The following is a 25,239-nucleotide window of genomic DNA, read 5'->3' as shown; positions in this document are numbered from 1 at the left end:
TCCAACGGGGGGGAGCTTGAATACCTGCTTGTCTCCTTTGAATGATTTAATAATTTATTACTTCAGCGGGCACTTTTTCTCACCGCAATCAGTGCTCCTAAGTATCCATCAGTGCTTAATCCTATCCATTACCCGCAAGGAAGCAACACTTTTTAATTTCATTTATTTAATAAACAGTCTGGCAATGCCCGCGATATGCGGCTGCAATGCAGCCCTCTGATAAGGAACATCAAAGAGACAGAGCGCGGGAATTATTGGGTGCGCGCGCGGGGAGAAATGGAAATTTCGATGTGCAATAATTCACGGCCCTCAGTACGAAAATTCCCATTATGACTCCTTGTCATATTAGAGCTAATGATGCAAAGATGGCTTCGCGATCAGTACACAAAGCCATATTTTGTAATTAACCCAGACACGGAAACAACGGCCCTGGCTGCATCCAGGAGGTCAGCATTCCTTCTGTGGTCCTGGCAGCTAATTGTAAGATACATTGGGCCAATTTTCCGAGCAGTTTTGCATAATGCAAAGTGAGAATGATTTGAGAGTATTGCTCGATGCCTCGAAGTCAAAGCAAACTGTTTGTGCTTTGCCACATGCGGCCGGGCTGTTTGAGAAGCTGGCACGCGACATGGCGGCAGAAAGAAAGACAAGGAGGTGGCTAATATGATTGTAGTACACACTATTCACCGGCCAAGGGCAGCTCCAAACAAAGAGACCCTAAATAAAACATGCCAGGCAAGACTCCTAGATCAAGTCTTTCTACCATACTCTCATAGGAGAGGCAGTCTCTCATAGAAATACAAGAAAGACTGAGGGGAAAGATAAGGAGGCAGTAAGAGAAATAGAGTGGACCAATCAAAAACCCACGGTGACACCTCCAACTAGAATTTGCAATGCAATAGGTCTTGCATTTGCGAGATTTTTTGTTATTGGCATTGTAAATGGCAATGCTTATTAATTATGTGTTTGAAAACCTACAAGCGGTGCGTAAACACGCACTTTCTACTTGTGGTCCTTGCTTACGAGAAGCAAAGCTGGCAGTAACTGCGCCTCTTTTACTGCCAGCATTGCTTCTTGTAAGCAAGGACTAGTAGGAAACGTGCATGTTCACACACCGCTTGCAGGTTTTCAAAACCTATAAATAAAAGGCATTATTTACAATACCAATAGCTCAAATGCTAACAAATGCAAGACTTCTGCTTGTGTGTTTTGCTGTTCGCCCTATGTGGGAAGGGAATGCCCAGTCGTGGATCCCGTGCTCACTACGCCACTGGAGTGAAGCAGTCCTAGTTGATGACGGCTGATAGCCAGAAACCGGTCCTAGGATGCTTGATTCCGGTCCAGGGAAGACATGGCTTGGCAGTTCGGGCTGGACTGTTCCCATGAGGCACAGGGACTAGACTGATTTGCATATGGCCATGTCTGAACTGGGGTGGCGTGGTGAGCAAAATAACGATGGAGTAAACCCAGATCTGTGACTGGGGGTGAATGTTTTGCCAATGTGCAACATTCTGTCCATCATGTGTGTTTTGGACTGTTCCCATGAGGCACAGGGTTAAGACTGATTTGCTTATAGCTAGGTCTGAACTGAGGTGGCAAAGTGAGCTAAAGAATGATGATGGATTCATTCCAGATCTGTGACTGGGGGTGAGTGTCTGAAAAGTTTCAGTGCTCCGTCCATCATATCCCTGTGTTTGCTTTTTCCTTATCTGTCCTGATGTGGCCACAGTAATAGTGATATGTAATTGTGCCTTTGGAGACTGGGAGGATTCCCTCAAACCCTTTATCAGTATTTGCCTGGTTCTGTGGTGTTTTGTGTGCTTTGTCAGGATTGCACGAGAGGACTGGGCCGACCTTGTGGTTCAATATGATTGATACAATTTCTTTCTTTTTTTCAGCTTTGTGAAGATCTTTTTGCACGGATTGGTGACAACAAATCTACTGATCTGTCGTTCTCCGTGGAGGTATGCATCTTTAGAGTACTTGCAAGTAACCATGCGTAAACAAAAATCAACCCAAAGTTGTTGTTTTAAGTGTGCAGTACCTTTAAATATAAAAGAAAAGCAAGTCATGAGCGAGCACTGGTCCGTGAAAAGTTTATAGGAAAAATATTGTGCACTCATGTAAGATATTGTAAGTGTTTATTCAGAGTACTTCGAGTTGTTGCACAATGTAGTCCTCCCAAGAAATCCTTGCCTGGTCATTTCATGGTGCACGTGTTTCCTGTATCCCAAAGGCCCTTGTTTCAAGTAAAATCTTAAGATTCTAACCTCTTCACCAAGTTGAATTACCAAGGAGCACATTTGTACCTGGATGATGTGATACGCATTTTTGTTTTTTTTTATAAACCTTTATATAAAAAAATCTGATATAGACTGAGTATACGAGCATAAACAACTACTTTTGCAGTTACTCAACAACCAGTTACATTAAATTGCCAGTATGGTGAATAAGTGCGTGTATTGAGTGTTTGGGCGTGTTTATTGTCTTACGTACATGGGGTATGTGTGCTTAATTGTACTGGATCTGTTGTGATGCGCTTGGTTGTTAGGATCTCGTCAGAGTAACTACGCCGCAGTTGTGGGTAGTGTGCGAGTGTCATTTTTAATGAACCAACTAGGGGGGATAACTTGGTGGGGGGGTGGAATCAGGGATGGGGTGCAGGGCTGTGACTTCAAGTGTTTTTTTTTTTTCAGAGGTCTGGGCTTCACCAGTGGTCGCTCCCTCAACGCAGCATGTGTGGGCTGTGTGCGGATGAGGGGGGCTGGGTTCCCCCGAGCATTTGTGTATGGGGGGCGTGGGGTTGTGGGGCGTTGCGGTGTCTGAGTGGCTGACGGGGATATCAATGGTGTCCTATTTGTCTGCTTGAACTTGTGCAGGAGAGCTGCTCATTCCATGGAGATTGGGTTGCGACGTATTCCCCTCGTCTCCTCTAGCCTGATCATTTCTTCTTCCGTTGCGCCCCATTTTATGATCACTCCCCTCCCCGCTTCTATAGAGGGACTCGTAAGAAAGCGCCAGTGCATTGTGATGCTCCGTATTGCTAAAAGCAGGGCTAGTACTGCGAATCGTGTTTCTATCTTTTTCTTTTTCTGGCGTTTAAATATTCCCAGGGCACCTGCCTCCCAGGTATTGAGGTTTGTCAGGCCGGTGATTCTGTATCGTGGTGTGTATTGTTGACCAGTAGAGCTGCAGCTCGTGGCATGTCCAGAGCATATGCACAAATGTAGTGCTGGGCTGGTTGCAGCAGGGGCATTCAAATTGCACTTCAGGATAAAAACGCTGAAGCCGCGCAGGGGTGAGAGAAGCCCGGTGTATGTTAAATTGAATACTTTGAAGCGCTTGTTGTGCGATACTTTTGTATGGTGCTCTAGGGCTGTGAGCCATTCTTTGTCATGAAGTGCACGGTCAAATTCTTCTTCCCATTTCTCTTAGAGCCACGTTAGTGGTGTGCCCGTGAGTGTTATGATGGATTTGTATGTACATGTGATTAGGTGGTCCCCTTGCTCATGTTTAATATTGCATGTAGAGTGGGGTGTGTCTGTGGTCCTCCGTCTGTTAGGTTCCACGTTTTGCTGCAGTCGGAAATGAGCTGCCTGTGTAGGAGGAATTGCCCAGGGGGGGCCCGCTCCCCTCTATTAGACTCCCAAAGGAGGCTAGTTGGCCCTCCGTGAACAGTGATTCTACTTCTGTGAGTGCATATTCTGTCCAGACCTGCTCACCCCGAGAGGTGTAATGATTGCGCCCCTTGGGGAGACCTGCCTGTGGCAGAAGTGGGGAGTACATCGGTGTGGCGCCGGAGAGGCGGTTGAGTCAAAGCATGCAGGACCTCGCTACTTTCGCCAGGATGGAATGGGCTGGATGCGGTTTAGTGCCCAGGAGAAGAAGTCTATGTTTCGTAGGGATCGTCATGGGTCCCGATTGCGTGTCTGTCTCTTCTATTTGATGCCCCGCTGTCCAGCGTTATAGCCACTGTATTTACTCTACGAGGAAGTAGGCTTCGAAGGATGGGGCACCCAGACTACCCTGGTTATGTGGGAGTTGTAGAGTCGTCAGAGCTACCCTGTGGCGTCCTCTTCCCCAGATCAGAGATATCAGCAATGAGTTTAACTCCTGGCAAAAGGCTTGTTGGGGGATCACCGGGATGTTAGCGAAGGTACCACCACCATCTTCGATAGTGCTACTTTCCCTATGGGGGCTTGGGGCAGTGTGCGCCAGAACTTAATCTGTGCTTTAATGCCGCTTAGGGCTCTGTAGTGGTTACCCTCAAGGAGGTCACTTGGGGTGTGGTATAGTCTGATGCCGAGGTATCTCAGGCGTCCCCGTTCCACACCAGCCTGACTGCCCCAGCTCGTATTTCCGGTTGAGGAGCGTCCGGGTGGAGTCGGTAGATAGTCAACTTTTCCCAATACACGTTCAGTCCTGTTGCCCTTCCGAACTTGTCCAGCATGGCCCAGAGCAGGGAGAGGTCCATTGTAACTTCCTGATATAGATAAGGAGGGCATACGCGTACCGTGATACACTGTGAGTGCGGCCCTGCAGTGGTATCCCCCAGTGTTCACCTCCCTCTCGAAGTTTGATTGCCAGTGGTTCCATTGTGAGAGTGAAGAGGAGGGGGTACAATGGACATCCCCGATGTGTCCCGCGGGTCGCTTGGAGAAGGGGTGTTCTCCAGTATTGGGGTGTCTTTCATAGATTCACATGCCTGAATCATTCCCCGTTGTCGGAGTGGGAGACCCACAGTACATAAAAAAGCAATAATATGCTATAATAACATAGAAAAAACTTGGTAATAACCAACCAGGAAGTAAAGTAGCCCAAGCTACAGGAGAAAAAACTTCCACACCCATGACTATCCTAGTCATTTTGTATAGCCCAAACTGCAGCCAATCAAGTGACTGCACCCACCAGAAGGTTCTCCCCAGAGGCTCAGGCTCTCAGATTTTCTACTGCACATCGTGTGAAGGGAGTCTCCCTGAGCTCTGCTCAGCACTTCTTTATTTTTCCTTCAGGATTTTGCTTTTGAAGATGTCTTCATCTAAGAAATCTTTATTCAGGCCTTGTGACTCTTGTGGTAAGCTCCTGCTTTTTAAAGAAGATCCCCACAAGAAGTGCATCTACTGCCTATACCCTGACCATCAGGTGAAGGACTGCAAGATATGTAGGACCTTCCCTCAGAAGACCCTCAGGGACAGAGAGGGCCGCCAGGATCAAGATTATCCTGCTTCTGAGGTAGGCAGTATTGCCTCTGGGTCTACTACAGCTTCTAGGAAGAGAGCTGCTAAAGAGGTGTTGTCTTCTCCTGGGGCCAAGATTATAAAGAGGCAACAATCTTCTAAGGTGTCTGAGAAGCCTTCCACTTCTATGGCTACTCCCCCTACTAAGGGCAAACTTGGGCCCTCCACATCCCCCAGAAGAACAACCAAACAATTACCTCAAAAGACGACTTCTGAGAAGACTTTACCTCAGAAACGGACCCGGTCGTCGACGATGCCGTCGTCGACTCCATCGACTAAGATCTCCGTCGACGCAACATCTAAGTCTACGGTAACTTTCTCTTCACCTAAACATGAGATGTTAATGTCGACAGCGTCTTCACCGTTGACGATGGTCTATGTCACTGTCAGGCCCATCTCGTTGACGAAAGAAGCTTCATCTGCCTTAGTCAGCGCCCCGTCTGTGGCTAAGCTCAAGAAGATTCCGTCAACGATAGCTTTGTCGACGCCACCGTTGACGCCACCGTCGACGGTTGCTCCATTGCCGAGCATCCCGTCGTCGACGAGCACATTGACGACTCCTGTACCGTCGACGAAGAGCACGGTGACGACTCCTGTACCGTCGACGAAGACTCCTGTACCGTCGACGAAGACTCCTGTACCGTCGACGAAGACTCCTGTACCGTCGACGAAGACTCCACTGTCGACGAAGACTCCACTGTCGACGAAGACTCCACTGTCGACGAAGACACCGTCGTCGACGAAACCTTCCTAGTCGGCGAAGACAACTCAATCGACGACGATGACCTCTTTATCGCTTGGAGCCAAGCCCCCGTCGACGAGCCCCTCTATGGGGCCTCCGTCGAAGCCGCAACTGTCTACATGTACCACCATGGAGGTCACTTGGGGTGTGGTATAGTCTGATGCCGAGGTATCTCAGGCGTCCCCGTTCCACACCAGCCTGACTGCCCCAGCTCGTATTTCCGGTTGAGGAGCGTCCGGGTGGAGTCGGTAGATAGTCAACTTTTCCCAATACACGTTCAGTCCTGTTGCCCTTCCGAACTTGTCCAGCATGGCCCAGAGCAGGGAGAGGTCCATTGTAACTTCCTGATATAGATAAGGAGGGCATACGCGTACCGTGATACACTGTGAGTGCGGCCCTGCAGTGGTATCCCCCAGTGTTCACCTCCCTCTCGAAGTTTGATTGCCAGTGGTTCCATTGTGAGAGTGAAGAGGAGGGGGTACAATGGACATCCCCGATGTGTCCCGCGGGTCGCTTGGAGAAGGGGTGTTCTCCAGTATTGGGGTGTCTTTCATAGATTCACATGCCTGAATCATTCCCCGTTGTCGGAGTGGGAGACCCACAGTACATAAAAAAGCAATAATATGCTATAATAACATAGAAAAAACTTGGTAATAACCAACCAGGAAGTAAAGTAGCCCAAGCTACAGGAGAAAAAACTTCCACACCCATGACTATCCTAGTCATTTTGTATAGCCCAAACTGCAGCCAATCAAGTGACTGCACCCACCAGAAGGTTCTCCCCAGAGGCTCAGGCTCTCAGATTTTCTACTGCACATCGTGTGAAGGGAGTCTCCCTGAGCTCTGCTCAGCACTTCTTTATTTTTCCTTCAGGATTTTGCTTTTGAAGATGTCTTCATCTAAGAAATCTTTATTCAGGCCTTGTGACTCTTGTGGTAAGCTCCTGCTTTTTAAAGAAGATCCCCACAAGAAGTGCATCTACTGCCTATACCCTGACCATCAGGTGAAGGACTGCAAGATATGTAGGACCTTCCCTCAGAAGACCCTCAGGGACAGAGAGGGCCGCCAGGATCAAGATTATCCTGCTTCTGAGGTAGGCAGTATTGCCTCTGGGTCTACTACAGCTTTTAGGAAGAGAGCTGCTAAAGAGGTGTTGTCTTCTCCTGGGGCCAAGATTATAAAGAGGCAACAATCTTCTAAGGTGTCTGAGAAGCCTTCCACTTCTATGGCTACTCCCCCTACTAAGGGCAAACTTGGGCCCTCCACATCCCCCAGAAGAACAACCAAACAATTACCTCAAAAGACGACTTCTGAGAAGACTTTACCTCAGAAACGGACCCGGTCGTCGACGATGCCGTCGTCGACTCCATCGACTAAGATCTCCGTCGACGCAACATCTAAGTCTACGGTAACTTTCTCTTCACCTAAACATGAGATGTTAATGTCGACAGCGTCTTCACCGTTGACGATGGTCTATGTCACTGTCAGGCCCATCTCGTTGACGAAAGAAGCTTCATCTGCCTTAGTCAGCGCCCCGTCTGTGGCTAAGCTCAAGAAGATTCCGTCAACGATAGCTTTGTCGACGCCACCGTCGACGCCACCGTCGACGGTTGCTCCATTGCCGAGCATCCCGTCGTCGACGAGCACATTGACGACTCCTGTACCGTCGACGAAGAGCACGGTGACGACTCCTGTACCGTCGACGAAGACTCCTGTACCGTCGACGAAGACTCCTGTACCGTCGACGAAGACTCCTGTACCGTCGACGAAGACTCCACTGTCGACGAAGACTCCACTGTCGACGAAGACTCCACTGTCGACGAAGACACCGTCGTCGACGAAACCTTCCTAGTCGGCGAAGACAACTCAATCGACGACGATGACCTCTTTATCGCTTGGAGCCAAGCCCCCGTCGACGAGCCCCTCTATGGGGCCTCCGTCGAAGCCGCAACTGTCTACATGTACCACCATGGAAGTTTGGTCACCGTCTACGGTTTTTACGTCAACATTGAAGCCATCCTTGCTTCCGAGACGCGGTTCTGGCCTAGAACCTTTATCTCCTCTACGCCTGTCACCTCAAACAGTACCCCTACAGGTCCCTGACAAGTTACTGGACTCTGAAGATATTGAGAAGGATTCTGACATGGATGAAAGGTTTGGGACGGATACAAATCCTTCAGAATTACACATCAAGTACCAAGAGGACTATAAGATGACCAACACTCGCCTGAGCATGTGACATCACCTGTTACTAATGTCCCCTCTGCTCAGATGCCAGTAGCATTGCTATCAAATCTACAGCACATGCTAAGTGATTATTATAGGCGTTTACCACGTCTGAGTCAGCGGACTCTGTGCCTCCTACACCTGTTGTGCAAACGCCCATATCTGATTTAAGACCACAAAAGTCTCCTCCACATGTAGCATCCCATCAGCCTGAAGAACAACATTCTTCTGACGAAGAAGAGGGAGAAGAAGGGGAAGTCGATGATGGATCCATGATGTCGGAGTGGGACGATTATCAGGTCCAAACACCTTCTCCTTCACCTCCGTTAACCGCTGAGTCACCCTTAGTAGACGTGGGAGGATTCCATCTTCTTATGGAAAGAGCTACGGAACGCTTCCATATTGACATGGAGACTACACAGCAGGAATGCTTCCTCTATGATTTCAAGGACCAGCCAAGGAGACCGGTTAAGTCTATACCTATTATAGATTTCATCTGGAAAGAGGGAGTTAAAGTTATGTCTACTCCTGCATCTATCCCTCCAGTTCTGCCGAAGATAGCTAAAAAATATAAGGCTCCTGAAAAGTCCCCAGCTTGCCTTTATAGGACATCCGAAATTGGATTTGGTGATCATGCAGGCTGCACAGAAGCGATCTAGAAATCCTTCTTCTCCAATCGCAGCCCCACCGGATAGAGACGGCAGGTGTCTGGATGCTATTGGAAAGCGTGTATCAACAATGGCAGCAACTACAGTCCGGGCTGCCAACTCATTAGCCATTCTGGGCAGATATGACCGGCAAATGTGGTCTGACATCTCCCCATATGTCAACATGCTTCCAGAGCCCTCCAAGTCAGAAGCTCTGGAAATACTGCAGGAAGGTGAAAGGATCTTGGCTGAGATGATTGACTCTGCAGTTGACGTAGCTTCAACTGGATTCAGGCAGTTAGCAGGAGCTGCTGTCTTGCGCAGGCAAGCCTGGCTTAGAGCGACTTCGTTCCTCCAGGAGGTTCAAGCTAAGGTGTTGGACATGCCTTATGACGGGGAGTTTTTGTTTGGTCCGCAAGTAGAGGAAGCCTTGCAGACAATAAAAAAGGACACGAAGGCAGCTAGATCCCTGGGCACCTTACAATTTCGAAAGCCGCCCTTTTGAGGTGCGAGAGGACGTGGATCGTCCTCTACTAGAGGAGGTTATAGTCGGCAGCCCTCCTACAGACAAGGGAATCAACGTTACCAAACCCAACGTTATCAGTCGTACGGCCAGTGCAACGCTAATTACTCCCAAAACAAAAGAAAGTATGCCTACCGCGGAAAGGATAAAAGGCAATGAGTGTCATCACCTGCAACCGCTACTGCCGCAGTCTCACATAAAAATTGGAGGAAAGATCTCAAAATTCTACTCAAAATGGTCCTCAATAACATCAGACAGGTGGGTCTTGGACATTGTGGCCAAGGGCCATGCCCTCTAATTTGAAAAGTTTCCTCCAAACGTCCCCCAAGGGGCCCACCTCCAGCTCATTTAAAGGAGTTGTTTTCCCAGATCAATTTGATGTTAAAAACAAAAGGAGCAATCGAAAAGGTTCCTCAGGTTCAGAGAGGAGCAGGATTCTACTCCAGATTCTTTCTAATAAAGAAAAAGTCTGGGGAATGGCGTCCAATTCTGAATCTCCGTACCCTAAACAAATATTTAGAAGCTAACGTTATGGGTGCTTTCACTCCAAGAAATACTGCATCTTCTTTTGGAGGGAGAATACATGGCCACCTTGGACCTCCAAGATGCGTATTTCCACATCCCCATTTTACCTCATCACAGGAAGTTACTGCGATTCAGAGTGGCTGACAGGGATTATCAGTTCAAGGTCCTGGTCCTGGTCCACCCAGGGTGTTTACAAAGGTCCTGGCTCCGGTAGCAGCACACCTCTGGCTGGAGGGAATACAAATATTTCCCTACTTAGACGACTGCCTTATCAAGGAGAGTTCTTCCGCAAACACAGACAACCATGTCCAGCGGTGTCTGTCTCTCTTCCAGTCACTAGGCCTCTCCATCAATTTCAGCAAGTCACAGCTGGAACCATCCCAAAGACAAGCTTTCTTGGGAGCAACCTTGGACGCACAGCTGGTCCGAGCTTTCGTATCGGACGAGAGGCTAGAAAAAATACAGGACATGGCTCAGACTTTACTCTCAAGAAAGTCTGTTTCAGTCCGACAATTCAAGTCTTTTCTGGGGATGGTCTCTTCTTGCATTCCTTTGATACCGAATTGCTGTCTCAGGATATGGCCTCTTCAAGAAAAACTCAACCTGCAATGGCTGCAGGTCTCCGGCTCATTCGAGGACCTCATCCGGGTCACCCCTCGCATTCGAGGTTCTCTTCGCTGGTGGATTCAAAGGAGAAATCTACAAAAGGGTTGCGCATTCCTCCAAAACGCACCAAACTTTACAATCACCACAGACGCATCCCTCGAAGTTTGGGGAGCACATCTTCAGGGCCTGACGGTCAGCGGGAGATGAAGTCCTCAACAGAAGGTCTGGCACATCAATCAGTTTTGAGCTAAGAGCCATCTTCCTAGCCCTCAAATCCTTTCGCGCAATAGTTCAAGGTTCGCATGCTTGTAGTATTGGTTCGCACAGACAATACTACAAGCATGCACTATTTGAACAAACAGGGAGGAACAAGATCGGCTCTTCTGTCTCAGGAAGCCCAAGATATATGGGCATGGGCAATACGAAACAAAATCAATCTTCTGGCGGTCCATGTACCGGGAACGACAAACGTTCTTGCGGACACTCTCAGCAGGACAACTGTGTCCACCCACGAATGGGAACTTCATCAACCGACGGTGAATTGGATTTTTCAGCGGTGGGGTCATCCAGATCTAGACCTCTTTGTGACCAAGAAGAACAGCGAATGCCGGTTCTTTGCAAGCTGGCATCCCCACTGTAGGAAGGTGGATATCTGACTATGGTTACCCCCAACTTTTTGCCTAGTGTTTAGCTGGTTTTCGACTTAGTTGACCTGGGGCCCTGCAATTCAGGCCCCCAGGCCCTCTGCTCTCTCCATTAAAATGGACTCCATGTACTCTAGCTACATACCAATTGGAACATGGATCACCTTGTGAGCCCCTGTACAGTGTACCCTAGGTACCCAGGGCATAGGTGCATCCAAGGCCTACCAGGGGCTGCAGCACGTATTGTGCCACCCCTGGCCTGGCCTTACTATTTGACACAACTGGCTGATCACACAGCTGCGGCAAGGTGGTGTAATCACCCATTGCTGTAGATATAGTATACCTATATCTAACACCCAAAATGGACAAATATACTCAAATAAGTCACTCCTATGGCAGGCCTTATCAATCCTGAAGGCAGAGTGCTTGGAATTATGTGAGATGGTGCTCTAGCATGAGCTGAGCCTGTCGGCAGCTTTCGGAACCATGTCCTTATAGCTGTTCCATGATAACGCTATACCATATACTCTTAAGTTCATTATAAACCTCACAGTTATTGCTAACTTTGGCATAGCATTATCGAAACATGCTGTGTAAGGTGTCATACGCTTTGGAATACTACCCCCTCGCCAGTTCTGGAGACGGGGGTAGCATTCCACCCTTCTAGAGGGATAAGACATGTATGTAACTGTAACCCTAGTTGAAATTAACCCGAGCCTCAGAATCACAAAATGGATGCTGCTGCCACAGACACAAGTCTGATCTCCTGCTGCTGGGAGTCCTTCCAGCGAGGGAGGCCTGGACAAAGGGTTTCCTGCCTGGGGAGGTGCCAGCACCACCCCAGACAGGACTTTGTGTATCCAGATAGGAAGGGCTGAAAAGAATGAGACATGCCTGGGGCACACAAGGTGTCCCTGTGCATACCCTGGTTCAAACCAGTTGCTGGGGCACTCAGCCCCAGCTCTGGCACGAAACCGGACAAAGGATAGGGGGTGTAACCACCCCCCTTCCTGGTCCCAACCATGGGAAGGACCTAGTCGCTAGTACAGCCCCCTAAGGCAGAATAAAGGTAGGAGCTGGTCCCATTCCAAATTAGGTTATCCTGAACAACTTTACAAGAAGAAACTCTGGACTTCGACGTTCTGCTCCACAGAAGACTGAAGAAATCTCCCTTGTGGCCAAGGAGTGACCACCCTGCACAAGCAGGCACCATCAAGCGTCCTAGCGGTTAACTTTGTTGTCCTTCCTGCCGGAACCAAACGTCAGAGCTCGACGAGACCCGGACTCCCAGACCTCTCTGACCTCTACCCACATCTGCAGCACAGCTGAGACCCGTGGGTGCGATGAGACACGTGGGACCGGCCATCTTTGAAGAACTGCACTTTGCTTCCAGCACGACCTTTGAGGCACCCTTGAGAAAGGGCTTTCGGGATTGAGAAGCCCCAGCCACGAGCAGTTCCTGCACAGAAGACCAGCCCTCCAGCATCCACGAGATCTGCGTGGGGCCTTTCTGCTTGATTGCTGCTCGACTCGTTGTCTGGTCACTTGCCGGCTGGCTAGTGGCCTCCTAGATGACGAACCTTGAAATCTACGCCGCTGGTCTGGTTGCACCAGACTGGCCCTTGCTTCCTTCCAAAAAAGGAGTACCTCAGACCCTCCTGGTCCGCACCAGACGTCACCTTCACTTGCCGCGTGGGTTGCCTTTGCCAAGGCCTGTTGTCTCCGATCCTGGAACAGACACTGCCGACAGCGAGAGCCTGCGTGGGACAGCTCGTGCCTCCACCCTGGTCGTCGAAGACACCTCCTGGTTCACGTGGCTGCAGAGTCAAGCGTCACCTCTTAACCTGATCGCGGCGACATCACCTGGTTCCTTCCTGGTTCCACTCGGTCACTGGCAAGTGACTTTGAGCATTGTTCCCTCTGCTTTCAGGTCTCCATCTTCCTAGATCCGCCCTTGGATCTCTCCGGACATCTTCCTCCTGGTCGCCTGCAGCATCTTTCTCCAAGGCTCCATTGACTTCAACGTGGAAACCCGACATACTTTCACACGTATGCACCCGCATCCCGTGGGTGAGGTAACGAGAGCATTTCGGTGCTCATAGGTATATTGACTCTGCTAGTGTCCCGGGTATCCTGTAGTTTCAGTCTCAACCAGTCGGAACTGTCTTTGCTTCCCTATTTTGTGAATTGTTCATGCCCATTGACTTTGCATTGAAACCCGCGTGTGTGTTCTAACACTGCACATGCGTCCCGTGGGCCTCCTGCTCCTTACCCAAGGTTTGGGTAGTGTAGCCCCTGCGATTCTACAGCCTCTGGGCATCCTCATTTCTTCTACCGTTCTACTTATACCATTTACTTAGTATATGGTTTGCCGTGCCCCTAGGTCACCATTGTAATGTGTGCGACTTATTGTATTTTTCTGAAGAGTATTATGTGCTTAGCCCTCTGATCTCATAAAGAGTCCAGAGGTGTTTGTTAGTAATAAATATATTGTTTATTTTCATAACAACCTGTGTGGTGTCCTTTCATCTGGTATTCAAGGGGTTATATGTGGTGAAACAGCTGGCTTCACATGCCAAAAGAGTTAAGCCTAAGACTGCTTTGTCCATGCTACCATTAGGATAGCAGGTCTATAAGGTTGACTTCCAACCAATCACCATAAGGGTTGTTTGGACTGGTGCAAGGTGCTCACTAGAACTAGTGCGCATCATATATCAGGCCAACTTCTCACACCCACAAAGACTCTCAAGGGGATATGTTTTCAATCAACTGGTTTTAAATATATGCTTACGCCTTTCCTCCGATACCGTTGGTTCCCAGAGTTCTCTGGAAGATGAAAAAAGAACTGTCTCCCCTGATTCTCATAGCCCCCAGGTGGCCTCTCCTATACTGGTTCACCGACCTCCTTCTCCTATCAGAGTGCAAACCAATTCAGTTTCGACCAATACCGGATCTCCTCTCCATCCAGATGGTCAGATATACCATCCGGACCCGACTTCTCTGAAATTAGCGGCTTGGTGCCTGAGTACCTTGATTTCGCCCATCTGAATGTGTCTGCAGATTGCAAGGAGGTACTAAACAAAGCAAGAGCACCTGCTACGATAAAAACATACAGACTTAAATGGAAGAGATTCTGTATCTGGTGTCACTCAGCTGGGATTCATCCCTTTCAGGCTAAGCCAGAACAGATATTGCCTTTTTTCTTACATCCTGCAAAATCAGGATTGTCTCACACAACTCTTAAGGTTTTCCTGGCATCCATTTCAAGGTATTGTCAGGATGGGTCCACTTCACTGTACTCTTCAAGAATAATACAGTAATTCTTTAAAGGACTTTTCAGAATGTTTCCTCCGGTACATCGTCCACGTCCATAGTGGCATCTCAATGTAGTGTTAGCGCAGCTCATGTGTCACCCTTTTGAACCAATTCACAGAGTGGATTTCAAATTTCTTACATGGAAAGTATCGCTTTTGTTGGCTTTGACTTCATCTAGAAGAGTCAGTGATGTCCAGGCTTTCATGGTCCATCCACCTTTCCTGCAGTTCACGTCAGATTCTGTAGTGCTCTGCACAAACCCAAAATTCATGCCTAAGATGCCTTCGGACTTTCACCTGAACGAGCCAGTCATCTTAAGGACATTTTTTCCTAACCCGCAATCCCCTGCGGAAATGCATTGCATACACTAGACATTAGGATGTGTTTAAAGTTCTATTTACAAAGGACCTCTACAATATACAAATCTGATCAATTGCTTGTTGCCTATGGAAAATTTTGGCAAGGGCATGCAGTGTCTAAACAAACCATAGCAAGATGGATCTTGGCAGCTATTGACTTTTGCCATATACAAGCAGGAAGACCTTTGTAGGCAGCTCCAAGGGGTCATTCTACGAGAGCTGCGTCTTCCTTGACTGCTCTTTTCGCTGGAGTTCCTCTTCAGCACATCTGCAGAGCAGCAACCTGGACCAACAGGCATACTTTCACCAAGCACTATTGTTTGGATGCAGCCAGCGAGACTGACGCTTCAGTGGGTCAAGCCGTTCTTCGGAATCTTTTTAGATAAGGTGCGCCTCTGTTTCGATCCTCCTCTTACTGCTTTTCAGGCGCTTGTTCATGCTTCTTATTATGTACATGCTCATGTAACTGCACTTTTCATCCTTTTAGAAAATGCAACTTTTCTATTATATGGTTATGCACTTTTTCTTATGTACAGGCTTATGCTACAAATAGCGTCTTCCAAGCACGGATATCTACTGCTATCTACTTTCATTCAGGCATGTGAATCTATGAAAGACACCCCAATACTGGAGAAGAACAATGGTTACTTACCTGTAATCTGTGGTTCTCCAGTATTGGTGTCTTTCATAGATTCACATGCAACCCGCCCACCTCCCCGCAGAGGCTCATAGGCTACATTGCTTTACCATCCCTCCTGTGCGAGAAAATCTAAGAGCCTGAGCCTCTGGGGAGAACCTTCTGGTGGGTGTTGTCACCTGATTAGCTGCAGTTTGGGCTATACAAAATGACTAGGATAGTCATGGGTGTGGAAGTTTTTTTCTCCTGTAGCTCGGGCTACTTTACTTCCTGGTTGGTTATTACCAAGTTTTTTCTATGTTATTATAGCATATTATTGCTTTTTTATGTACCGTATGACTCCCACTCCGACGACTGGGAATGATTCAGGCATGTGAATCTATGAAAGACACCAATACTGGAGAAGCACAGATTACAGGTAAGTAACTATTGTTCATATGTGCCCGCCTACGCGAACCGGGGCACGAGGTCAGTTGTATAGTAGTTTGATGAGTGCCACGAGGTTGGGGCCGACACCCACCCGCCGCTAGACTGCAAACAGGTACTACCATGCTAGAGTGTCAAAGGCCTTCTCGAGGTCCAGCACGAGGCACGCGGCACACGGCATATGGGAAACGGCCCGCACCCTGTCCTGAACGTGGAAGAGCCTACAGATATTCTGGAAAGTATTCCTCCCAGGCACAAACCCGCACTGGTCAGGGTGCACCAGGTTGAGAAGCACCTCCGTGAGTCCGTTCTCTAGGATCTTGCCTAATATCTTACAGTCCTCCGTGAGCAGAGTGATTGGTCTGTATGATGATCTAAATAGGGGGGGTCGCGGTTTGGTTTGGGGAATGTCACAAGTATGACCTCACACATGGATTTAGAGAGTGGTCCAGTTTCTAGTGCTGCCTTGTAGACTATGTCAAGTCTCTGGGCCAGATTGGAGGAAAAAGTACTATAGTATTCTATTGGGAAGCCATTGTTGCCTGAGACTTTGTTCTTGGCTAGGTGGCAGATCGCACTTTTAATCTCCGCCGGTGTGATCTGCTCGTCCAGAGTTGTCCTGTCAGCGGCGGCTAGCTGTGTCATGGTGACTGAGTGCTGGATTTTGTCTATATGCTTCCCCCCCCTATCTGTCTGTGGCTCTCTGTATAGTTTCACGTAATAGTTGTGGAAGGATTGTGTGATCTCCAACTGTGTGTAGGTGACTGCGCCTGCTGCGTTCATGATGCTGGTAATGGGTTGTATGTCTGTTTTGCCGGATTAGCCAGGCTAATATGGTCCCGGCTCGATTTCCTTCTCTGTGGGCTCTAGCGGCATAGGCGCGGAAATTGTCAATCAATCAATCAATCAAGGCATTTATAGAGCGCACTACTCACCCGGAGGGTCTCAAGGCGCTTGGGGGGGGGGGCTTGGGTTGGGGGTGCCGCTCCTGCTCGAACAGCCAGGTCTTGAGTTTCTTCCTGAAGTCTTGGGTCAGGCGAAGGTCGGTCGGGAGGGTGTTCCAGGTCTTGGCGGCCAGGTAGGAGAAGGACCTTCCTCCTGTTGTCGCTCTTCGGATGCGGGGGACGGCGGCGAGGGCGTGGTTGGTCGATCGGAGGTGGCGTTTGGGAGCGTAGAAGTTGAGGCGGTTGTTGAGGTAGCTCGGGCCTTGGTCGTGTAGGGCTTTGTGTGCGTGGGTGAGGAGACGCAAGGTGATTCTCTTGGTGACGGGGAGCCAGTGCAGGTCTCTCAGATGTCCGGAGATGTGGCTGCGTCGGGGGATGTCGAGGATGAGTCTGGCTGAGGCGTTCTGGATCCGCTGTATCGGCGGAGGTCCGTGCAGGCTTCTGCATACTTGGTTTTGGCCTCCGCTAATTGTGCGGGAGGGATCACGTTTTTGTCCGCTTCTTTGGGCAGCTGTGCTAGGCGTAGCTCTGTCGTTTGAATTGTCTGTTCCAATGTTTTCCGCACACCCGTGATTTGCGTAATGCAGGCTCCCCTCATGACTACCTCGAAGGAGACCCACTCTAATGTTCTAGAGGTTGTCGTGTTTGCATTGTCGGTAAAGTGATTCTGTATGTTTCCCCTTTGCTCGTTCTAGAATACTGTGTCCTGGAGTCAGCCTCAGGGGAGTTGCCACGTAGGGATTGAGGTGTAAGTGGGCGCCATCTGAGGGTTACCTGATGTGGGTCATGATCTGAGAGTACCCTGCCCAGGTAATCAGAGTGTTGGATCATGGGGAGAATCTTGGACGTACAGAAAAATCGGTCCAGTCTCACCTATAGATCATTGGGGATGGAGTGAAACAAATAGTTTAGCTCTCTGGTGTGTATGTCGCCAAGCGTCAGTTAGTGCCCAGTGGTTTGACCATGCACGGAAGCGGGCTGTCTGCGTGTGGGCATGTAAGGTCGGGATGGGAGGATGAGATCGGTCCAAGTTGAGATCTAGTGTACAATTGTAGTCTCCCCCTAAAATCCACGGTGAGGTGGTGAATTGGGCTAAGCTTTTCGAGTGTCTCCCAGAACGCTGCTTGCTCTGTGTTAGGTGCATAGATACTGCCTGTTAACACTGGTTGACCATATAACAGCCCTTCTAATAGGGCATATCTCCCTTCAGTGTCTACCTTCCTACTGGTCTCTAGAAAGGGGGTTCCCGGTCAGAGCCAAATTTACGCTCCTCATGTGCATGCTAAGTATGCAGTTGCGCAGAAAATGCCTCCCCATCTCTTTTAAAGATTTCCGAGTTCTCCTCTAGTGAGGTGTGTCTCCTGCAGAAGTATGATTTGCGCTTGATGTGCGCAAGGAGAGCGTATCGCTTCCGGGCAGTGTGGAGGCCCCGGGCGGTTAGAGTGAGAAACGTAATGCCTGTCGTGGGGGCCATAGGGGCTTGCAGGGTGTACAGCTGGGGGGAGGAGGGTATCCCGGGAAACCTGCCCAGTGCCCTTTGGTTGGAGTGACTACACCTGGTGAGAGGCATGAGTGTGCCGATGTGTAGGGTAGCCCTGCATGGAGGAGTAGGTTTGGGGGTTGGGATGTAACACGGGATTAAACCACAACTGCTGCAGGTAGTAGACCCAATATAAAGGACCTGCTGCAACGGACAACCCATCCAAACTGGTACTAACATGTACCCTCTGGTGTTTCGTGAGGGGGGTTCTTTGAACATCTGGTTCGCGCACCTCTCTGAGACTCTTGCGCGAGATGGAGGAGTAACGGGCCCTGTGGGTCTGCATGTGTAGTTAGCGGGAGTTATTGCATGCAAGTGGTATTGCGCTGGATGTTGTGGTACCCATAACCCCCTGCTTACGGTTCCTACTTTGCTGACAGTTATCTTAGTATTTGTTTCCACCAGCCTCCTCATTTGAGCAGACATTACCTTCTAATAATGGTTACTGAGGTAGTGGATTGAGCTGAAAACTTCCATTATTAGGATAATGGCTAAAGTTTGACTTGGGGGCGGGGGAGACGCTTCTATTCTGCAAATTCTTTTGCCCTGTATGTAAAAGATGCCAAGTCCTAACTCGGGGAGATGCACTAGTAAATTTATACTCGATGCGAAGGTTAAACCTATTGCAAAATAAATCGGTTTTATACAGAAGACAACGTTTCTCATCTTAGATGTGATTTTAAGGCATGTACATCCGTGGTTTAATGTATAGTGAATGTGGCATATACATGCATTTTCGAACTATAAAATGGTGTCCCTTTTTATCTATCAGATGTTATGTTTCACTCACTTTTATCATCTGAAATTGTTAATGATTTACATTTGTATAAGAGGTTCTCTTGGAAATGAAATAAACTTTGTAACTTTATTTGAAGCACTGCATCTCTAAGCATCTCAAGTTTTCTTTCATCGTCCATCCTCTGTATTATTCCTTCGTGGCTCTTTAGTGTTTTTCCATAGTCTGGAAGATTCACACTCCTCTACGGTGTGTCTTATGTAGGCAAACTGCATAAAATGTGTTCTTTTTGCCAAGCAGTCCACCGGCAGTGAAGGCATTCCTACGAGGAAATGGTGAAAAGTGAGCACGGAAATAGAGCACACGGAAAGAAGGCTATCTCTTACCCCGGATATTTTCCAACAAGAGTCTGAGGCGACCCAACACTAATTACCACTCAAACACCGCAGCATAGCTTATTGTCATTCTCCCCTTCTAGCCACCCTCCCATATCGCCAACTAGAGCCCAAGAAAGACAAACACACATTATGGTGCCCTCCCGCGGGCTGTTCGAATCAGGAAACAACCACATAGGGATAGCATGCTCACTAACATTCCAAAGAAAGGGAAACGTAAAGCAGCACATGGTATGGGGCCAAAAAACATGTGTGACTAACCAGCTTGACACAGTGGGATCTGGTGAACCAGAACAGATAAAGGGCAAATCCCAAATAGATAACTCAGCTGCAGAACAACCACCGTGGGTAGTCAATTTAATGGCTGACCTTCTAACTAAACTAAGAGCTACCATTAAAGAAGAAATAGCACCTTTATTCGCCCGCATAGATAGACTGGAGAGAGCGTGGGAGAGCACAAGATCCATTGTACGAAATCACCCTGCGACTAGGAAAGCAGGGGGAGGGTCTGATACTGGTAGTCAAGAGGCTACCCATGGTTCAACACACACACAAGGTGCGGGGGCCACATTATTGAGATCCCCTCAACCAGTGGCATACAAAGGAAATTGAGCACTAGAGCTACAACAGTCACCCAAGAGCTTAGACATAGGAGGAGTATATTGGAAGTGAGTGGAGGGGATAAGGCTAAGACTCCAAACAGGGAGGGTATTAGCAAACAAACTTCGCCACCGATTCAGGTTCCCATTAGTGAGAGCAAGGTGTCTCCCCTCCCCAGTATAATTCTCCCTCCAGCTTGTGCCCCTTATGTTGCCATAATGACTGGTATCCCTCCAATTGCCCTCAACACTAAGGAATCTCAGCGTGACCTGAGGAACAAATGTTTATTCTGATAGATACATCTGCCAGTGGATTCCTCACCTTGTGAATATCCCCTTGCATCAGCAACATTCGGAAATTCTTTTTGTAGCTTCGCGCCGACGTGGACGACGTCATAGAGGCACGGCTTCGCAAGCGACTCCGCTGACGTCACCTACACTACACTAGGCCCACGCCGACGTGATGACATCAGTTCCCTTTTTTCCGCTAACGGTTTTGGGGAATCTATGTAGCCTTTTAGTAACTTTGTTGCTGTTTTCTTCACTTTCCTGTTTCTTTGTGTCCTTCACGATGTTGACTAAGACCGGCTTCAAGCCTTGCAGAGAATGTGGGAAAATGATGTCAATCACGGACCCGCACGAAGATTGCATCTGGTGTCGGACCATGATGTCGATGGATGTTCTTCATGTCGGAAGATTAACCCAAAGGCTCTGCGTGAGAGAGAGGCCAAACTACTGGTGGTGAAGCTGAAAAGTGACAAGGAAAGAAAGTCTTCGAGGTCTCGTTCGAGAAGGGCGAGGTCGAGATCAAGGCCTCGAGTGGAGTCGACTTCGAAGTCATCATCAGATCATGCTTCAAAGTCGAAGAAGAAGCATAATAAAAGAAGACATGCGTCCCGACGTCACTCCGGTTGGAATTTGGACTCAAGGTCGAAGTCACCCAAGAAGGTACGTTCGAAGGTGATTCCTCCTCCGGAGGAGGACTTGGGTCCTGAAGGTGAGGCTTCGCCTTCGGAGTCGCAGGTTCATTCGCCGGATCCATCTCCGATTCCATCTCCGGCGCCGTCCCCGGCCCCCGAGAGGATGAGGAAGAAGTTCCTGTGGGTGAGGATTTTGCGCCTGTGAAAGAGCCGAATTCGGAAACACCTCAATACCAGCCTGAGGGTCTTCAGCCACCTTTTCCGGCCCCAGGCCAAGACCCATCAGCGTTTTTGAACGCTATGTATGGAGTCTTTTCAAGGGCTTGGTACCCCTCTGGCGCACCTTCGGGTCCCATGGGTCCACTAGCCTTCAATTTAGGGGTTCCTCACTACTATGCTCCGACTCCATTTATGCTGTTAATGCCGGCTACGACACCGCCGTGGCAATACCCGGCTCCACCGAGGTTGTTGACGCCGAGTCGACCTAGAGACCAGCCCACTTTACCATCGGATTTGATACCGACGCCGGTTCCGGCTCCGTCAGAGACGTTGGTGGATCCGACGGCGTGGCGTGTGATGGAAAGGTCCAGGAGGGAGGCTCAGCGCCTCATGGAGGAGCAGAGATATACAGAGGCTCAAGCTGAAATGGAAGAAGGTGAGCTTGAGGATGACTGTTTTGAGAATCTGGCGGAGGCTAGTGGCCTGGAGTTTTCTCCCGAGTGGGAGTCTGATGCCCCTTCAAAAGACGTTCAGCCTTTTCACTTGGTTATGAGTAAGGCAGCGGAACTTTTGAATTTGACTCTACCTACAGTAGAATTTAAGACCAATCTACTGACTGATGTTCTGCATTCACCCAGTTATGTGGTGGATTCGTTGCTCCCATTTAATGAAGCCTTAACGGAGCCTATTATGGAAGTTTGGAAAAAGCCTCTTACAGCACCAGCAGTCTCCAAGGGTGTGGCAAGAAGGTACAGGGTCGCTCCTGAAGACCCTGCTTTTCTGACTTCTCATCCTTCACCTGAAAGTTTAGTAATCCAGGCAGCCTGTTCCAAAAAGACTGGGGGTGTATTTCCTCAAGTGCCTGGGGATAAGGATGCCAAGAAACAAGATCAGATTGCAAAAAAGACCTTTTCGTCCGCGAGTATGGCATTAAAATCAACCAATGCCACTTGCCTTATGAGGAGATATGTGCATGCTCTCATGGATACACTGCGTCTTCTGGCACCTAAGATCCCTGTTGACAGCAGGAAGGATTTTGAGGAGGTGTTGACGGATGCACAGGCAGCGGCTCGCCGGGTGATACAAAGTGGGCTAGACACTGCGGATTCGGAGGCACGCTTCATGGGTACTGCGGTTGCCACAAGAAGATCAGCTTGGCTGAAATCTTCAGATTTTTTGGCAGATGTTCAAGCTGTTTTGTTGGATCTGCTGTTTGATGGTGTTGGACTCTTTGGGGGGAAAAAACTGATACAGCCTTAGAAAGATATAAGGACAGTAGGGCTACTGCCAAATCTTTAGGGCTTCAGACCAGGGGTTCTTCTACCAGAAGGTTCAGAGGATTCGGACGCTCTTCCTATCGGAAAGGTCAGTAGCAGCAACAGCAGCAGCAGAATCCCTTGTACAGGTCATACAGAGGTAAACAAAGAGCACATCTTTGAGGACGACAAGCCTCTTCCTCCTCCACCTCCTCAAACCCACCAGCCTCAGAAAAGCAGCCCTAGATCCGCCATTCAGGATCATGCGGGTCCGGTGGGGGGTCGGCTTACCCACTTTCTACGGGATTGGGAATCGGTTACATGAGATCTTTGGGTGCTCAATCTCGTAGAAAATGGGTATGCTCTTCCCTTTTGGGAATTCCCTCCCAATTACCCTCCTTTTCAAGGTTTTTGCACGGAGGAACAGCTCTTACTTCTGCAGGAGGAAGTACAGACACTATTAAGAAAGGGTGCGATAGAGGTGGTTCCAGAGCAGGAAAGGGGTCAGTAATGCTACTCCCGGTATTTCCTGATTCCCAAGAAGGATGGCAGACTTCGTCCAATCCTGGATCTCAGGATCTTGAATCTTTATCTGAAACAAGAGAAGTTCAAGATGCTCACCCTTGCGCAGGTTCTTTAGGCGCTGCTGGAAGAAGACTGGATGGTGTCGCTCGACTTGCAGGATGCGTATTTTCACATCCCAATCCTGAAGTCGCACAGGAAGTATCTCCGTTTTACGGTTGGGATCGCAACATTATCAGTTTGCGATCCTTCCTTTTGGAATTACTACTGCGCTTCGAGTCCTCACCAAGGTGATGGCGGTGGTGGTTGCACATCTCAGAAGGTCGGGGGTCCAGTATTCCCCTATTTGGACGACTGGCTGATCAAGGCAGTCATCGGAGAAAGTGCTCCAGCATCTGCAGGAGACAACTCAGTTGTTGTACGGGTTGAGTTTTTCAATAAATATACCCAAGTCTCACCTGGTGCCCTCCCAGCGCAACCTGTTCATAGGTGCTGTACTGGACACAACTGTATGTCGTGCATTCCCTCCTCCTCAAAGGATTTGCGACATACAGGAAATGATTCCTTTATTTTACAATGGGGCGGTCGTTCCAGTCCTGAAGGTCCTTCGCCTGCTCGGTCTGATGGCTTCTTGCATTCTGTTGGTCAACCATGCACGCTGGCACATGAGGGCGCTCCAGTGGTGCCTCCACAGGCAGTGGTATCAACACAACGGAGATCTCAGGGAGTCTGTGAGGATCTCCAGAGAAACTGCGGTGGATCTATCTTGGTGGAGCGTGGAAGGCAATCTGTCTCAAGGAAAGCCTTTTCATCTGCCTCCCCCGGTGGCCACAGTGATTACGGATGCATCCACTCTAGGGTGGGGTGCTCATCTGGGGGATCTGGAGGTCAAAGGTCTTTGGTCTCCAGAGGAAAGGTTGCTTCACATCAACCTTCTAGAGTTACGGGCGATTCGTTTAGCACTCAAGGCCTTCCTCCCTTCCCTTCATGGGCGGTCAGTTCAAGTCCTTAAGGACAATACGACCGCGATGTGGTATGTCAACAAGCAGGGAGGAGTGGAGTCACAGTGTCTCTGCAGAGAGGCTGTGCGCGTCTGGTCCTGGGTTCAGGACCATCGGATTTGCCTGATGGCGAATCATCTGGCCGTAGTTCTGAACGTGCGTGCAGACAGTCTGTCGGCAGTTCTTGGCCGACCACGAGTGGAGGCTTCACCCGGAGGTGGTTCGTCACGTCTTTCGGACATGGGGGACGCCTCGTGTGGACCTGTTTGCCACTCGCGAGAATGCCCACTGCCCGTCATTCTGCAGTCTCCAGTATCCGATGCAAGGAGCCTTGGGGGACGTGTTTCAGTTGAGTTGGGGTAGTCAACTCCTTTACGCGTTTCCTCCCATACCTTTGATTCCTCGGGTTCTGAGGAAGATTCGCCAAGACCAGGCCCAAGTTATTTTGGTCTCCCCCGATTGGCCAAGAAGGGTGTGGTACACGGATCTTCTCCACCACTTCTCTTGCCCGCCGCTCCGTCTCCCGGTCAGGGCAGATCTCCTCTCCCAGATGGAGGGACAGGTTCTTCCCCCCCCCCACCTCCAGCCATTACACCTTCATGCCTGGAGATTGAACGGGGCAACCTGAATTCCTTTTCTCTCCCACATGAAGTGGTGGATGTCATTCTTTCGGCTAGGCGTGACTCCACTAAATCCATTTACTCATACAGATGGTCTAAATTTGTCTCTTGGTGTGGGGAGAAGTCTGTTGACCCTTTGAAGGCTCGTTTGTCTGATATTTTACAATTTGCTCTTTCTTTGGCACAGCAGGGATTTGCTGTTGCCACAGTCCAGGGTTATCTTTCGGCATTGTCGGCATTTCGCTGTTTGCCGGATCAGCCATCTCTTTTCAAGTCTCCTGTGGTTTTAAGGTTTTTGAAGGGCCTCACAAATAAGTTCCCTCCTATCCCTTTATTGTGCCTCAATGGGATTTAAATCTTGTTTTAACCTACTTGATGGGTGCTCCCTTTGAACCCTTATACAAGTGTCCCATGAGGCTTTTGTCTTTTAAGACGGTCTTTCTGGTTGTGATCACCTCTGCAAGGAGGGTAAGTGAGCTTCAAGCTCTTAGTTCCAAGCCCTCATTCTTGACCGTTTATGCTGAAAGAATGGTTCTTAGGACCAAGGCTGCTTTTCTCCCCAAGGTGGTAACTCCCTTCCATCTAGGACCATCTATTACC

General features: G+C 49.1%; 1 protein-coding gene across 1 annotated transcript in view; it reads left to right on the top strand.

Annotated features, from left to right (window-relative positions):
• KIF1C (kinesin family member 1C) overlaps positions 1-25,239 on the top strand; it is a 912,154-nt gene that overhangs the window by 309,424 nt on the left and 577,491 nt on the right. Inside the window, exon 5 of the mRNA XM_086946204.1 lies at positions 1,899-1,964. Coding sequence (XP_086802330.1) covers positions 1,899-1,964 — 66 coding nt within the window. The remainder of the gene's footprint in view (positions 1-1,898; positions 1,965-25,239) is intronic.

The sequence above is a fragment of the Lissotriton vulgaris genome, chromosome 12, assembly GCF_964263255.1.
Source record: "Lissotriton vulgaris chromosome 12, aLisVul1.2, whole genome shotgun sequence".
NCBI classification, from domain to species: Eukaryota; Metazoa; Chordata; class Amphibia; order Caudata; family Salamandridae; genus Lissotriton; species Lissotriton vulgaris.
Note: the sequence above shows the minus strand (reverse complement) of the source record. Positions and strands in the feature narration are given on the sequence as shown.